The following is a 17,265-nucleotide window of genomic DNA, read 5'->3' on the forward strand; positions in this document are numbered from 1 at the left end:
ATAAAACCGCACCTCAGTACCCCAGGAGCAGATTGTCAGAGATCTTCTCCAGGGTGTTGCCATGGGAGGCCATGGCTCCATCAGGCTGGAGGAGGGAGGAGGCGCCTGAGGCCGGAACCCCAGGCCCAACAGATGGAGCTCGCTGTTCGTGTCTCTGCAGCTGTGGCCTCTTGTTCCTGCAGCAAACACCGGAAGCCCCAGGTCTGGTCACTATAAGGCTCTGTTTTCTCTGCACCTGTCTCCTTGGTGGGTGATGTCTGCAAACAAGGAGATTCAGGCCCTTCCATGCTGGGCATCGTCAGCTACTCACTGGGCCATGGTGGGCGAAGCTGTTGAGTCTTCCGATTTGAAAATGGAAAGTGTAATATGTCAGCGGAGGCCTAGCAGGGCCTAGGAAGGGCGGTCATCCAGGGGACCACTGGCATGTTTTTAGACAGTCTCGCCGCTTCTCGTGGGGAGTAGGGGATACAGCCGTTGTGGATGCTTTCTTTCTGTAAATGTGTGCGCCCCAGGAAAGGGTATCAGGGGGTCATTAGCTGACCCTCCTGGCTCTCTGAGAATTAAGTGAGGGAATGTGTATCAAAGAGTGTGTTAAACTACAAAACCCTTTGCAGATACTGTTTCTGGGCCAGTTTTATCTGAAGGTAGGAAATACCCATCTCCAAGCCACCGTTTCCTGACACACTGTGAAAGCCTCACTCCTGGCCCTCAGAAGTCACTGAGGGAATTTCCAAGGAACTGCACCAAATGCCAACCTGGAATTGGGAGCTCCTCGTGTTGTTTTGGGGCTGCAGAGGCTGGCTGTTCAGGCATTACCTAGAGTTTGGGCTCTGGCCCAGATTCCTGCCCAGCCTTGTGTCCCCATCTGATCCTCCTCAGGGTGTCCCTGAGGCCAGGGTGCACTTGGCTGTGTGTCCATCCTCTCCAGGCCCTGGGCACTCTCTGCTAAGACACCTTCCTGAGCTCCACGGGGGTAGAGATGCCTGCCTGCAGGAAGGAGGAGCCTGGGGCTGTCAGCTGCGACCCTCCTGTGCCTTGGCAGTGAAGAGGTGCCTTCCTGTGTGTGTGTGTGTGTGTGTGTGTGTGTGTGTGTGTGTGTGTGTTGCGGGGCGGTGGCCGGAGCAGCGCTTGTTTGGGAAGCAGAGAGGCAGGGCTGCGTTTGGGCTGCCTCCATCACTCTGCCAGCTGGCTGGCGACATTTAACCTCACTGTGGCGCACGGAATCGCTTGCCCCATGCTTGCTGCCACAGCGTATGAGACTCTGGGCTCCTGCTGGCCCTGCAGCCGCCCCTGCCCCGCCAGCCTGGACACTGGGCTGTGATGGAGATGTTCCCAGGGCCCACCATGCATGTCTGACTGCCCCGGGCCCACTTCCAGACGAATGGATGTAGACGGCAGCTACACCTCCCACGTCCAGAGGGCACGCTGGTGGAAGGAGAGAAAGCACAGGCTTTCTCCCACTGTGCTGGGTGTTGGCCTCTTTAGGGCTCAGAGAGTGCAGACATCCCAGTGTGGCCTGTGCTGCTGCAGCAGATGAAGGGGAAGGCCCTGTGCTGCCCTCCTGGCCTGCTCTTCTCTGGGGTGTACCCCTCCAGCCACAACTCTGGATCCTTTGGGGACAGATGTGTGTCTGCCCATCTCCTTAGTTTAGACTCTCTGGCTCCCCGAGGAGGCTCATCCTTAGTGCCGGGGAGCTGCTGGCCACTGCTGAGCCCAGACAGGCACAGTTTTCCTTCAGTCCTAGCTTGGTTTTGTGAATCTGTGTGTCTTTAGAATAAAACCGATGGTGAGGGCTTCCATGGTGGCGCAGTGGTTAAGAATCCGCCTGCCAATGCAGGGGACACGGTTTCGAGCCCTGGTCCGGGAAGATCCCACATGCTGTGGAGCAACTAAGCCCGTGCGCCACAACTACTGAGCCTGCGCTCTAGAGCCCGTGATTCACAACTTCTGAGCCTGCATGCCACAACTACTGAAGCCTGCACGCCTAGAGCCCATGCTTCACAACAAGAGAAGCCACCACAATGAGAGGCCCGTGCACCGCAGCAAAGAGTAGCGCCCGCTCACCGCAGCTAGAGAAAGCCCGCACACAGCAACGAAGACCCAACGCAGCCAAAAATAAATTAATTAAATAAATAAATTAAAACAAAACAAAACAAAACCGGTGGTGAGCGTGCGTGGGCCCGTGAACATGGCGTATGCGATCGTGTGCCCTGTCACTGCACACGCGAGTGCCTGCGTGTGCCAGGAGCGTCGCGGGAAGGACACTCGCCCACTGCCCGGGGCTGAGTGGGCGCAACTTGCCATCCAAGCCAAGGGGGTGTGTGTCTGTGTGCCCTGTGTCCATCCTGCGTAGGCATCTGCGTGTTCCACATCTGTCTGTCCCCATGGGGGTCCTCCCTCTCCATGTGCGCACACGTGCCCCCAGAGCCCCCGACCTTCGCTCTCTAATGTTGCCTTCTTGTCTTGCCCTCTGTGCTGTCCCCGCCGTGTGCTGGCCCTTGCCTGTCACTGCTCTGCAGTCCTCGCCAGTCGTGGAGGAGAAGGTAAAGGCTGCAGCTGTCCCTAGGCCTCTGGTTGGGGGAGCTCGGACGGCTGCCGGAATCGTACAGATTGGAGGCTCCGGACTTGGCGTTTACAGGGCCTGCTGCCGAGGAGGGGCAGGCGGGTCCCAGGCCCCAAGGCAGCCCTGAAGCAGGTAGCAGTGCAGGCCCCACTAGCAAACGTCCACCCGACCTGCGGGTCGGGCCGCATGTCTGCACCCCCAGGAGGTGGCGGGCAGGGGTGGAGACCCTGCGCCTGGTGTTAGGCAGCCCAGCTCAGTCACTTAGGACCCAGAGCCAGTGGCGTGACCTCTGCGAGCAGTGTGACCCCCCTCGGGCTGTAGCCTCTGAAGTGGATGAGCATTGGCGTCTCCCGGGGGAGCTGCGGGGCTATAACAAGAGGACACGGTGGGTGAGCCTTGGATGGACTCTGGCCGGCAGTCAGCAGCATCCAGCGAACGCTCTTGAGGCTTGCGGTTGCGGGGAGCAGCGGAGAGGACACGGGACTCGATCCTCATGAGGATTTCCATCGGGGAGTGCGGCCTGGCTGTCTGTTGGCGCACAGAGTCGTGGAGGCGGGCGATGGATACGGGCTCCCCCATCCTGGGGGGCAGGTGGCCCCACCCTGCCCTGCCGTCACGTTACCCCGTGGTATCTGGTGACAGCCGGGGCCGAGGAACCCCTTACGTGCGTCCCCCACCTAGATCAGAGCTGGGCCCCAGGAGAGGCACCCCCATATGGGCACTGGGAGCCCAGCGGAGGAACAGTGGTGGAGGAGGGGCTGGGAGCCCTGAGGGAGCACCCCACAGAGTGGTGGCTGCCTTCCCAGACGCCGAGGGCCTGGGGGCTGTGGTCAGAGAACAGCCTGGAGAGGACTGAGCCACAGGCTGCTGAGCTTGGGATGGATCTGCAGACCCAGAGCTTTCTAACTTGACGTCTGAGCTCTTAACCGAGAAAGTGTCGTCTGTCATGGGGGACAAGGGCTGCGTGAGGCACTTGAGGTCGTCAGCAGGAAACCGCCTTCCTGAGCGGCCGAGGCCCCTGTCCGGCCCTGCAGGCCTCCTCTGGCCCTGTCCCTCCCGCAGCTTAGTCCCCAGAGGCACAGCCAGGTCCCAGCAGGTCCGGGGACCCTGCTCTGCAGGAGGCAGTGTCTTCCTGAACAGGACAGACCAGCAGCTCGAGCAGCTAGCTCAGAGGGGCTTCCAGATTCTGAGTTCTCCTCCTGCTCCGCCCCAGCCCCACTGCCCTGGAGCCGTTGGGGCCCCCCCAGAGAGACATCCTTCCCAGAGTCGTGCCTCAGGCAGCCGCCCACCAGCCATAGGAAGTTCTGGTCATGGCGGCCGCTCCGCTCCCTTGTCCATCACCTGCATCCTCCAGGCACCGTGAGGAAGCCACCATCCTCCCTCCAGGACAGCCCAGCCTCTGGACCCGGCTCCGTGGGACTCCTGAGGAAGCCTTGCCACCCCTCCCACCTCAGTCCCTGTGTGTCAGGGATTCGGGTGCTTGGCCTGAACAGCTCTGAGCAGCATGGACTCCATGCAGCCACCGACAGGCTCTGGGGCGCCATGTGTCTGCCCCGGGCCTGGGCTCCGTGCCCTCGCCGCTAACAGCCCGCGGAGCATATCTCAGAGACTGAGCCCACGGCAGGCGGCTTTGAGCATCAGTCCAGCCCACTGGACATTCTCAGTTTGCTAGCATAGCTTTATAAGGCGCCTCTGTGGTGTCAGTGCTCCGTGATGGGGGAAAATGCTCGGAGCAAGAGAAAAGCACCCCATGAGAAACTCCATACCCAGGTCTCCTGAAAACAGTGATGGGGTGTTGGGGGAGGGCGAGGAACAAAGAACAGGGGAGAAAGGGTTGACTCCTCCTGGCTGGCTCCAGGAGGCAGAAGTAGGGCCAAGGAGGAACCAGGCAATGCTGCCTGTGATGCCAAAGGGCCTGTCACAGGCATTGCTGTGCAGGTGTCTGTTTACAATGGAAATAAATAAAACTGATAAATGACAGTGTTAACGGAGGGGAAATGTTCTATGGGATCACAGCGGAGTGGCGATGCCCTGAGCGGGTGAACACGCTGATTAGCGCGGCTGCAGGTCAGAGTGGTCAGAGGTCCTGTGCGCCTGGCCACCCAGAAGGTCACGCCCTTCCCTACAGCCCGTGGTCAGGGGCGTCTTTTAGAGCAGCTCCAGCTGCAGAATAAGCATCTGCATGTCCAGAAAGAGTTTGCAGCCCTGTTTCAGGAGCCACTGTCTAATCCCCCCCTCTCCTTCTCTCCCCACATTTCAACAGGAAGGAGCGCCCCACCTCCCTGAGCGTCTTCCCCCTGACCGACGGTGTGGTACGTGCACAGATGGGGGGCAAGCTCATGCCTGCGGGGGACCACTGGCACCTGAGTGACCTCGGCCAGCTGCAGCTCAGCTCCAGCTACCAGGTTTTGTAGCCGTGCTGTGGAGTGAGGGCTCCCCGTCGCCCCATATTCATTCAGGAGGGTGTGGCCGCAGCCGGGGCTCTCGGCTGCTCAGGGACCTGCCTACAGCCAGGGCGTGCCCATCGGACAGGGGGGACCTGCCTACAGCCAGGGTGTGCCCATCGGGCAGGGCTGAGCGTAGTGACCATCCCCCAACACAACCCAGAGCCTCGCAGCCAGACTGGGCTTCACCCCACACGTGTTGTCCTTCTAGTATCTGAGGTTTGCACTCCAACCAGGAGAAAGTCAAAGGCCAGGGGTCAGCTTCTCTTCTTTGGGCTGTTCTTACCGGCCTACCCGTGCTAACGACCTAGGGGCCTGAGTTTGAGAAGGAGGACGTCCCGGGTGTGCTCAGCTCAGCAGTGAGAGCACCCACCCTCCATCCCCGGCACTGGGGCCCTGGGAAGGCCAAGGGCAGGCACTCGTGCAGGGTCCCTGGGCACTTGCTGCCTGTCTTGGTCTGTGAGCTCAGCCATCTGGTGAAGGCAGGCTGTGGCAGGATGGAACGTGGGCCCCATTGCTTGTTGAAGAGACCAGACCCTCGTCCTGGGTCTGGTGATTCCCCACTGAGGCCATCAGAGGATACCCTCTGGGCCGGGTCGAGCAGTGGATGTGGCCCCAGGCTTCCCCATAGCTTCCTTTCCGCCGCGACTCATTGCCGGCTGTCCTCCTGCCTCGCAGTGTCCAGCTGGGCTGCAGGAGGTCACCACAAGCTGCCAGCTGTGTCGGAAAGTGACCCTACTCACTCTGCGTCTGTTCCGCGGAGTGAGCACGCCTCGTGCCCGCCAGCCACTGGCTGTCCTTCCAGCAAGTGGGGTCCAGGCAGAAGGGGCGGGGCCCACAGCTGGCATGTACCCCCAAGCTCCTGCGGGGGCGTTGAGCCTCAGAAAGCTGGGAGGCTGGGGTCTCCAGACGGCCCCTTGGGCCAGCCTGTGTTCTCATGCGTATCTCTTTCTCCTGCGTCGTCTGAAATCGTTCTCTCTTAATAAATTATAGTCCTTTATGTTTTAGTTCATAGGTGTGTTTTGTTTGATTTTTTTTTAATAATTACTTTTAAGTTCTTTTTATTTTATGCTCTAGGTTTTCAAGTTTTTCTAATTTTTTAATTTGTTTTGTTGTTTTTGTTTTGTTTTTTGTTTTTATGTACTGTATTTTCAGTGTTTTAACCAAACAGTTGTGGCTCCTCATGGGAGGCATGGCCGCTGGGATGTGGGTTCTTTGCATTTGGAGGTCACTGCTGCACGTTGGTGTTAGAGGTTGGCAGGTTTCTTTAGGTAAGTGGTGGCCAAGGGGAGTGTCCCGTGGGTAAGTGGTGGCCTGCAGGCGACAGACAGCTAGGGGAGTAGGGGGAGGCCTGGTTATGCCACAGAATTCCCCACGGTGACTACCAGGGTCAGGAGGCCCACGGAAACAAAGTTTCAAATCACGGACAGGTGGGGAGCGTGGCCATTGAGTCAGGTGGTCTGACAGTGTGTGCTTCCGTGAGGCAGGGGCTCATGTGCCCGGCCGTCTTTGTGGAAGTCCCTGTGCATCAGCCTGGAGCACAGCCCTCCTCAGGTACCACCCTCCTCGTAACCCTCCCTGTGGGAGAGCACTCGGGGCCCCACCACAGAGGCGTGCAGTATGCACGGTGCTGTGAAGAGGAAGGGTTTTTTCTTTACAAATTGGCCCTGAGCTGCAGAACCCAAACCCAAACCAAAAATGTTTGCAAGAGGCGCTTCTCACCACAGCTCATCAGCAACCCGGCTGAGTGTTGTTAGCTATGGGGGCCATCCTGTGCCCTGTGGGGTGTTGTGGGCACCCTGCCTCCACCCACCCTCAGCTCTGGCCACCACAAGTGTCTCCAGACATCACCAAGTGTCCCTCGGGGACACAGCTGCCGGGATGGGAGCCCTGTCGAGAGGAGAACGAGGATGTGAGGTTCCGGGTAGAGGAGTCTCAGCCCAGGGAGAGGCGGCGCCTGGCGGGGACCAGGCTGCTCGGGAAAAGGCAGATCCCACAAGGCTCCCAAACCACTCTGACTCCTAGTCACCTGGAGGTAGCCACGGGAGCACGGTCAGCCCTTCCTAGTTAAAGGTGGGGGTGGGTTGGTCCCAGCATCCATCCAACTTCACAGAGAAGGCTGACACCCCGTCATCAGCTCCTCTTGTAAGAAAGTTCTCCTGAAAGTGTGTCCTCTGAGGAAACCATGTGATCTGGCGCCGATGGGAACATGTACCCAGAGTGGCCTCTCAGTGCTGCCCCCCCCTCGCCCCCATGGGCCTCAGCCCCTCCTGAGGCCGTGCCCCTTCTCGGCACCAGGCAAGAGGCTGCGGGGGCCCCGCAGCACCTGCTCACGGGTGAGTCGGGGGTGAGTCTGGGGTTACCGATGTTAGTTCATAGAAGAGCGGAGGCTATTTTTATTGAGGTTCCCCGATGGTTTCACCAGGAAAGACGGTAGGAGAGGAATGTTTGTTTCCTGTCCACATTTATTCAAACAATGTGTTCTCTCTCCAGGGAGATTCTTAAGGTCAACAGTTGATTGCAGTTTTTACTAATCTGGTCTTTTTTCACTCTCGGAACATTTGGGGGACGTCCCATTCTGTGGAAGTCGAGTTTCAATTTGTTTGCATTTACGTAGGTGTTGAAGGCAAACTTTGGTTCAGTTGGGCCGTGGAGGTTAAGCGAGACCCGTCCCCTGCTGTCTCTTTGTTGGGGAGGCCACCACTGGCAGAACTGGGGAGGTGCCCACCCATCACAGCTCCTGACTGTGGCCAGGGCGGGAGGCAGGAGGCAGGAACGAGAGGGACCAGCCCTCGAGGGCCTCGCAGTGGAGCAGTAACTTGATCAGAAGGCACGCCGGCCTCCCCGGCCTCCTTCCCAGCCGGGGAGCCTCTGCCCTGACCTGGGCTGGGGCTTAGCTCTGCCCACCCACCGGCTGCAAGGGGTTACCGGCCACATCCACATAGCTTCGTGTCTAGCCCCATACTGGAAAGCGTGCAAGCCAAAAGCCCGGTCCAAGCCATTAAAATAAGGTGTAGCCGCCTCTGGAAAGCCAGAGGCTGGATGAGTCAAGTGAAGAGACTGAGAGGAATCAGCCCAGCGGGAGAGAAGTGGCCTCCTGTCCCTTCCATTCTGGCACGGAGTGCTGTTTTACTGCGGCCGAGTGGCAAAGACCCCAAGCGAGGGGGCCTCGTGGTGGTGGCCGAGGCCCCGCCGGCCCTGCGTGGTCCACCCCTTGTGGCCTCCCCGGGGGACCTGACCCGCGCCACGAGCTTCCCTCTTCCTGTGTTTGGCCCCAGTGTCCGCAGGATGAGATGTCCGAGTCAGGCCAGTCCTCAGCGGCGGCCACGCCCAGCACCACGGGCACCAAGTCCAACACGCCCACGTCCTCTGTGCCCTCGGCTGCGGTCACGCCCCTCAGCGAGGGCCTGCAACCTCTGGGCGACTACAGCGGCAGCTCCAAGAGCAACAAGAGAGCGCGGGAGAAGCGCAACAGCCGCAACATGGAGGTGCAGGTCACACAGGAGATGCGCAACGTCAGCATAGGTACTGGCCGCCCCGCCTGCCCGGCGCCCCATCCTCACCAGCACCATGCGTGTCTCCTCCCAGTTCGCAGGGCTGGTCGCTCCTGAGGCCTCTCCTTGGCTGCCCCGTCCTGAAGTGGTCATGCCTCTGTATGTGTGTCCTGACCCACCCCTGCTTTTTATAAGGACACAGTCAGATGAGACCAGGGCCCACCCTTTGGCCTCATTTTACCTTCATCACCTCTTTAAAAAGCCATCTCCAATACAGTCACATTCTGAGGAACTGGGGTCCAGGGCTTCAGCCTGTGAATTTGGGGGACACAACTCAGCCTCTGACAGTAGACCACTGTCATCCAGCATACACAGTCTAATCAGAGAAAAGGGAGGGAAAAAATGGCCTGTTCAGACGGGATCACAGTTCTGGGGGACAGGCCCCATCCAGCCACCACCTCGGGAAGAACCCCCACCACGACCGTCCCTGCCTGTGGTGGCCTAGCGTGGGGTCTCCGGACAAGGGGCCCCAGGGCAGCCACGAGTGGTGCAGGGAACTGCTGGTCACCCCCCGACCCTGGGCTCCACTGTGTCCCCCCAGGCATGGGCAGCAGTGACGAGTGGTCTGATGTTCAGGACATTATCGACTCCACCCCAGAGCTGGACATGGGCCGGGAGCCCCGCCTGGACCGCACGGGCAGCAGGTGCTCACTGGGCCCAGAGCCAGTCCCGAATGGCTCAGCACTCACCCTGGGAGTTGGTGCCCCTGGTAGAGGTGCCTCGCAGCCCCTCGAGGTGGGAGAACTGCCCAGGACACTGACCCGCCACCCGCCACGCCTGCACCTGCGCCAGCGGTGTTGGCATCGAGTGGCCCCTTGGGGGTGTCCCCGTGTGCGGTCCATTGGTGCTGCCCACTCACTCCACCTTCCTCGGCTGCGTGTCCCCACAGCCCAACCCAGGGGATCGTGAACAAGGCTTTTGGCATCAACACTGACTCCCTGTACCACGAGCTGTCGACTGCGGGGTCCGAGGTCATCGGGGATGTGGACGAAGGGGCCGACCTGCTAGGTAAAAACAACCATCCCCGGGACCCTGCTATGGTTGGGTTTGTGACGAAAGCAAAGTCTCTGTGAGCCAGGAAGTTCTTTTTACAAACTGTGAATATTGAGATGTATTCACTTACCGTAAACTCGCCGCTTAAAGTGTGCCGCTCGGTGGGGTTTGGGGTGCTCACGGATTCGAGCAACTGTCTATAGACCGTCTTGTCAGCCCAAGAAGAAACCCATTCCCAGTAGCCCTCAGCCCAGCCCTGCTCCAAGCCCCTCCCCTGGGCAGCCCACTTTCTAGGAACGTTTCGGGAGGGTGGTGGTTGCCAGCTCCTCCAGTCCACGAGGAGCGTGCCCAGACAGCGTCAGTGCCCTCCGAGAGCCCTGAGAGGCTATGTCTGAGACGGGTGCAGAGACAGCCTGCCTGATGCAGACTTGCTCCTGGTCCTCCCTCCCTGCCCGAGCCAGGCCCCGTGTGCCAGCGTCTGCCTGTACCTGAGGGCAGCCTGCATGGCTCTGAGGCCGGGCTGTGGCCCTCAGGGCAGTGGAGGAAAGTCACGCTGTCTCTCAGCGGGGTTCAAGCTCCCCTGGCCCAGATGTGTGTCCGGAGCCCCAGCCTGGAGAAGCGGCCTTGTCCCCGAAGCCCTCCCTCCTGCTCAGCAGCCAGCAAGGTGGGCGTCAGGGCCGTGGTTCTGGTCTGTCCCCTCCCCACACCCCAAGGAAGGGTCCTCTTGTTTCTCCTTGGGAAGGGGTAGCAGCTGCCTCCACTGGACACGTGGCGAGCAGGGTGGTAGTGATTCCACTAAGAGAATCCGGGAAGGCTGCCTTCTGACGTTTGATCCATGTTTTATCATCTGCTGCCCGAGGAGGCGGAGCTGTCTGGCATCTGGCATCGAGGGTTTCTGTTGCCAGCCTCTCTGCTGCTGTCACTCCCCCTTGATAGACGCAGCAGCAGGGACTTGGGGCGTCTCTGAAGCGGGTCCCCGTGTAGACAGCGCTGCCCGGCCGGCCTGCCAGCTGCACACACCACCAGGCCTGACTTGCAAACGAAGGGGGCCCGGCTGGCATTTTCAGTTGGAACAGCCTCGCTTTCTTTGCAGTGGGCCTGCATCCTATTAGTTCTCATAAGTTGATTGGCTTACTCAGGGTGGGGAGACCTCCAGGCAGCATCATCATCTGGGGTGTTTAGCACCAGCACGCCTTGTGCCTGGAACAGAAGTTTTTTCAGCCAGAATGTAAAGAGATATAGGACCACAATTGTATATATCAAATTGTGGTAAAACCATCATGTAAAACTTATCAGTTTTTAGGTGTACATTTCAGTAAAGTACATTCATATTCAATGGTGAAAGACTGAAAGCGTCCCCTCTAAGATTAGGAGCAAGACAAAGATGCCCGCTTTTGGCAGTGTATATTTTTAATGGAATTTTTCTCACAAGCATTGTAAAAATATATATTTTAAAATATACAAAAACTGTTAGTATTCAGAAAAAGTCTACTCATTAGGGACAGTCACTTTTAGTATTTTGACATCCTTCTCTTCTTTACATATTTCAGATACTACCATATAAATTCAGTTTTTAGGCATTTTTTTATTTTTGGTAAAAGGATACATGCTGACAATAATATTAAAGTAATATCAGACATTGCCAAGAAGGTAGTAAAAACCAGAGGAGCCCCCAAGCCGTGATGAGTGACACCCTCCCAGGCGCCAGGGCCCCAGCATGCGCACCTGGGACGTGGGGTGGCAGCCTTTGTCTGGCCTTTTCTTCGTGGCTGATGTTAACGTTTCCCTGAACCACTAAGATTCCTCTGCACGTTTTAACTTCCTTATCTTTGTGTGACTGTGAATTACCTAATCAATTCTAATTTTTGCGGTTTGAATACCACTGTCGTAGCTACCTGCGGGCGTAGATCTTTCTAGATGTGGGAACCCCCTGGACAGGTGTGGACTCGTGGGGATGGGCTGTAGGCTGCTCCCCTGCATGTGCTCACACCAGCAGGGCCGGGCGTGGCCGGGAGGAGGCACCTGGCATCCAGGCTGTAACAGGTGGTCACTGGAGGGAGTGCCTTTCTGCCCGGGGAACCTTGGAGCCGCACCGGGCCTGGGGCGTGGCCTCCTGCACTGGAGAGCTTACACAGCAGGGCACCACACTTTCTTGAGCTTTTGAGAACCTGATAAAAAGGTAAAAGGCATCTCCCTAGGAAGACACACAGACATAGGATGTTTTGCATTTCCATGTCAGGGTCGGAGGCCCAGCTTCGCGTTCCCGCTCCTGGTGCGGAGCTCTGGAGGAGGTCTAAGGGGCGAAGCGGGGCCCCCGCACCTCGTACCTTTCTTCAGTCTCGTCATGTGACAAGATTCCAACACTCATCACGGGCCTTACGAGAAGAGCGACACCAATGTTTTATATGCACAGCCACCGTTAATGCCTCACACTGCTAGTGTCTCCATTTCACAGATGAAGAAACCGAGGTCACAGAGGCCGAGGTGAAGTGGCAGAGCCAGAACTTGAACTCAGGTCCCACCCAGGGTGGCAGCCCTGCCTCCGACCACCGCTGTGCTTTTTTTAACAGCCTTATTGAGATGGAATTTCCACACCATACAATCCACCCACTTTCAGTGTACACCTCAGTGATTTTTAGCACGTTCGGATTTGTGCAGTCATCACCACATAGCTTTAGAACATTTTACACCGCCCCCCAAACGAAACCCATACCCACTAGCAGTCGCTCCCCGCCACCACCCTGGCACTGCTGCTCTACTTCCTGTCTCTGCGGACTTGCCTGTTCTGGACATTTCGCATCAGTGGCCTTTTCCATCTGGCTGCTTTCATTTAGCATCATTCCTTTAAGGTTCATCCATGTTGGAGCGTGTCAGAGTTTCATTCCTTTTTATGGCTTAATAATGTTCCAATGTGGATAGACCACATTTCATGTATCCATTCAGCCACTGATGGACATTTGGGTCATTTCACTTTTGGCTGTTGTGACTGATGGTTCTGCTATACTTGTGATGCTTCGCATGGTTCTACGAGATCACCGGAGCTCACTGGCCTTCTCGCTACCTGGTGGCACTGGGTGGCCTGCCAGTCAGTCCGTCCCGTCGGCCATGTCTCCTGCCTTGCCCTGTGGCCCCAGGCTGCAGAGCTGTCCCCTCCCCTGCAGCGCCCACAGGTGCAGTGCTGACGGTGTGCGTGCTCACTCCATGTGACTGCCCCCCGCCCATCCCGGCGCCCCCGGGGCTGGCAGACGCTCTAGCATGTGGCCACATCCTGTGGTTCAGGCAGCACCGTTCCGGACGCCAGAGTCTCCATAAAGAGTGATGGGAGAGAAAAGCAGAGAACTAGAAACTGCATACCAGTGAGTTTTACCTGGAGCCACATTGACTGAGTCAGTAGGTAGAGGTGGAGTCTGTTGCAGCAGGGTTCCTGAGAGGGAAATGACGTCTGATGTATCTCCTGAGGTCAGTTCCCTCGAACAGGAGTGCCTGACATGAGAAGCTCTAACCAGTGCATCTGATGGGTCTGTTCTGAGGGGCTGAAGTGAGAATCGTCTTCTCACCTGGTGGTGAGAACCCTGAGTGCCCAAGCACTCGCGCTGCAACGCTTGGCGGGCGGGGGCCCTCTCGGGCACCACTTAGTTTTGGTTGGAATGAGACCCCATTCTTGGGAGTGATGGACCTTTGGGTGCCTTTCTGGAGCCTTCATCACGAGGGGCACAGGCAAGGCAGGCAGCTCTGAGGAGTTGAGGAGAGCCGAGAGCTCCTGTGATCTGTGGATGGAGCCCTGGAGTGTGGGGCCGGCCCTTTGTCCAGCACGGTGGAGGGATGAGCTGGGGTCTGCTCGAGTCCCCAGAGTCTGGCTCAGCTGGAGGAAGTGTCAGTGACGGGAGGCCTGGTCCCCCATCACCAGTTCCTGAAGACACCCAGATGATGGATTATTCAGTATGTGTACTGGATTCGTTGACTAGCCACTTGGAAAAAAATGAGGTCTAATTCAACCTCACTCCGAACACAAAAATAATTTCAAGGTAGATTAAAGATCTAAACATAAAAATACAAGGATAACAACTGGAAGAGAGTATTGGAGAGTATTTTCATAATCTGGGCTTCTCTTTATTGCCAAAACCAAAGAATATATATGTATATGTGTGTGTGTGTGTGTGTGTGTGTGTGTGCATGTGTATATATATGTACGTATGTGTATGTATATATATGTATATATGGTCTCCACCATTAACGTTAAAAGAAGTGACGTACAATAGGAAACTTCCCTAGTGGTGCAGTGGTTAAGAATCCGCCTGCCAATGCAGGGGACACAGGTTCGAGCCCTGGTCTGGTAAGATCCCACATGCCGCAGAGCAACTGACCCCGTGCGCCACAACTACTGAGCCTGTGCTCTAGAGCCCACGAGCCACAATTACTGAGCCCACGTGCCACAACTACTGAAGCCCTTGCGCATAGAGCCCGTGCTCCACAACAAGAGAAGCCACCGCAATGAGAAGTCCACACACCACAACAAAGAGTTGCCCCCGCTCGCCACAACTAGAGATAGCCCGTGCGCAGCAATGAAGACCCAACGCAGGCAAAAATTAATTAATTAATTAATTAAAAAAAAATTTTTTTTTAAATAGGAAATGAGTAGAGGATAAAGCAGGACATTCACAGAAGAGACCCACAAACCTGAAAAGATGTTCAACTTCAAGAATAACACAGAAATGAATAGTGAGAGAGTATACAGCTAACTCTTTTTCCTCAAACGATTGACAAAAATGAAGCGGGTACTGTCCACCCCGCTGATGGGAGGTGGCCAGTAGAGGCCAGCTGGCAGGGTGCGGCCAGGCTGGACCTGGAGGGAGCGGCACCACCGCTCCTCAAATAGGGCCAAGGCACCCACAGGAGCCCGTGCGCGTGTCCTGGTGCCCACGCACAACCGTGCAGGCCCGAAATGCCTGTCAAAGGAGCCAGTGCCCTAGGAAACAATGGGACGTCTCCATATGGAAATACATCGAAGCTTTCAAGGTGATCGTGGATCCTTCATGTGGAAGGGGGTCCCAGGATACCGTGTGAGGTGCAACGGAGGAAGTTGCCCAAGAGGATGGAGAGTGGTGGTCACGATTTTGTTTTTTAGAAACTGATGTCTGCCTAGAAAGACGTCTGAGAAGGAGAATATCAAACGTGAACAGCAGCTGCCTGGGAAGTAGAGATGAGAGGGGACACATCCACTTCTGAACTGCCTATCAAAATGATAAATCCACTTTATCATTTTAATTCCTTCCACAGATTCTGCAGTTTGTCATTTAAGTCAGGCGACTTTTTATACCATTTCTTTCTGCGTGAAATGAACCAAATAGAACAGTATCATTTCTTCAAGTCTTCAGCTGGGTAGCGGAGAGCAGTTTGGCACAAGCGGCACCCCCACCCCTCACACCTTGACTCAGTGATTCCCTCCCTGCACAGTAGGGCCCTTATCTTCTGGTTGCCCTTGACCTAAGGTCTTGCCCTTCCCCTAAGACCTGGGCTGGCCAGGGCCCCACCCCCACCCCCCACCGAGGCCAGGTCCTTGTCCGTGGCTCACTCACTCTGGGGGCGCCTGTGAGGCTGGATGCCCAGCACCCACCACACCACACCCACACACACGTTAGCTTTACAGGGGTCTGGCCCTCCTGATGGTGGTGGGAGTAGCGGGGCGAGCAGGCTTTAGATCCCCTCGCCTGCCCCAGGGCCCCCAGGACTGAGGAGCGTGCTGTTCTGACCTCCCCTTTCCTTCAGGGTTCCTGCCTTGGATGCATTTGGCACCCACAGGCCTGGGGTCGTCTGCTCGTATGCTTTTGGGCCCTTCAACATGGAAATGGCTGATCATCGTCGCTTTTTCTTTAATAAGATTTTCTTCATTTTGTTGGTTTCAGTCACCAATTAACCTTTGTCACTTCCTTCCCCGTCTCTCTGTGCTTCGCTGGACACGGCCCCAGGCGAGTTCTCAGGTGTGTATCTCTGCTATCTGTTTGCGGCCCCTCTTCCCCATGGTGGCATCCAGGTGGAGGGGGTGGCACCCTGAGACACCCCACTGCTGCTGCCCAGTCACCGCCAGCTGTGCAGCCTGTCCCCTCCCAATCCTGGTCCAGGCCACTAAGGCACACGTGCTTTTGCTCACCAGCCTACTGCTGCTCGGAAGCTTCTTTTGGTTTGCTCCACCAGCCCACTGACGGTGACCTTGACAATTGAGGGAGAGCTGCTCTGCCCTTGACCCCGGTCTCTCCTTGTAGGCCATTTCTTAAGGTTCTACAGAGCCGATAGAGGTGGAGGCTAGTTAACTGGACACAGAGTACAGGCTCAGCACTGTGGCATCTCCCCTCTGTTGGGTACACCCTGGAAGTCAGGGGTCCTCTCCCCATGGGGCACATGGGCCAAGCTCCTGCTTTCCTGCTTTCAGCAGAGGCTCTGAGGTCCTACCCATCCCCGTGCTACCTCCCCACTATGTTCAAAGGCACCCGGGGCCTGGTCATAGCTCTCCCTCATTTGCAGAGACCTCTGTCCTTAGCCCCCACCCCCCACCCCACCACCCCACCACCCCAGGATTTTAGTGTAAGATGTCAGTTGTGTTGCCCTGACCCTCCACCTCACCACCCAGGGTAAACTTTCTGGAAGGAGTAGCTGGCCCCATCCCGTCTCCCGCCCCTCCTGTCCCACTCCTGTGTCCACCCCTAACCCAGCGAGAAGTAGCCCTGAAGTCCCCCCGCCTGCTCATCACACGGGCTTAACGCGCTTCTTTTCTCTCCCCTCCTCTCTCCCTCTCCTTCCTCCCGCCCTGGTCGCCCATCTCCCGTGGGACTGGGACGGCGCCCATAGTGCGCGATGATTTTTTTGGTAAGGCCGAGGCCCTGTTTCAGTATGTGTTTCCCTGCTTCTGGCTTCCTCTGCCTCCCTGACGCCTTCTCATGCTTCATGAGCCATTTGCTTTGTTGAGCCCGGTGGGGCAGCCGTGGGGGCAGTGGTGTCCGTGGCTTCAGGGGTGGGGGCTGGGGGGCCTCCAGCAGGCGTGGTGAGCGGGCACCTGACTCCCTCAGAGCAGACCCTTGACGGGCTGAGGAGGGGACCCCGGCCTCTCTGAGCACCCCCCCATTAGTTCAGGAAGGCCTGAGCCCAGTGCCTGCTGCATCCCTTCTGAAGGGCAGGCAGGCCACGCTTGAGGCGAGGAGGTGAGAATAGAAACAGCCGGCAGAACCCTAAGCTGGGCACACCGTGTGCGTGGGTCATCTCGTCTCACAGTTGTGTTAGGCCATGGAGGAGGGAAGTGAACAAGAGGAACAGACCTTGGGCTTCGAGGCAGTCCTAAAGGATTAGATGCGGTGCTTTGGGGGTTTTGTGACACGCCTGCAGAGACCTCAGTCTGCGGGGCCCACTTTGGGGTCTGGCCATCCCCTCTGGGCACCAGCCCCCAGAGTGCTATCCTCACCTCCACTCCCACCTCTGGCTCCTGAAGGCCTGCTCCCAGCCTGGTGGAGGGCTGCACCTGCCATGGACCGTCCCATCTCCTTGGCCAGGGCTCTCTGTCCCCATCACCACAGCTCCAACTTCCATTCTCCGAGGGGGCAGCTCTGAAAAGGGTCTGCTTCATGATGGCCTGGAAGTCACAGGGCTGGGGGAAGGCAGTGATACTGGGCCAGGGGTGGGCATCGATTGAGGAGGTTGCACAGAGGCCATAAGGGTACCGTCC

At 57.4% G+C, this 17,265-nt stretch overlaps 1 protein-coding gene across 1 annotated transcript in view; it reads left to right on the forward strand.

The window, feature by feature from the left end:
- MAPK8IP3 (mitogen-activated protein kinase 8 interacting protein 3) overlaps positions 1-17,265 on the forward strand; it is a 47,443-nt gene that overhangs the window by 19,390 nt on the left and 10,788 nt on the right. Inside the window, exons 5-10 of the mRNA XM_061209012.1 lie at positions 4,827-4,968; positions 8,286-8,532; positions 9,103-9,205; positions 9,451-9,569; positions 15,521-15,532; positions 16,398-16,415. Coding sequence (XP_061064995.1) covers positions 4,827-4,968; positions 8,286-8,532; positions 9,103-9,205; positions 9,451-9,569; positions 15,521-15,532; positions 16,398-16,415 — 641 coding nt within the window. The remainder of the gene's footprint in view (positions 1-4,826; positions 4,969-8,285; positions 8,533-9,102; positions 9,206-9,450; positions 9,570-15,520; positions 15,533-16,397; positions 16,416-17,265) is intronic.

This window comes from Eubalaena glacialis, chromosome 13 (assembly GCF_028564815.1).
Source record: "Eubalaena glacialis isolate mEubGla1 chromosome 13, mEubGla1.1.hap2.+ XY, whole genome shotgun sequence".
In the NCBI taxonomy this organism is placed as follows: Eukaryota; Metazoa; Chordata; class Mammalia; order Artiodactyla; family Balaenidae; genus Eubalaena; species Eubalaena glacialis.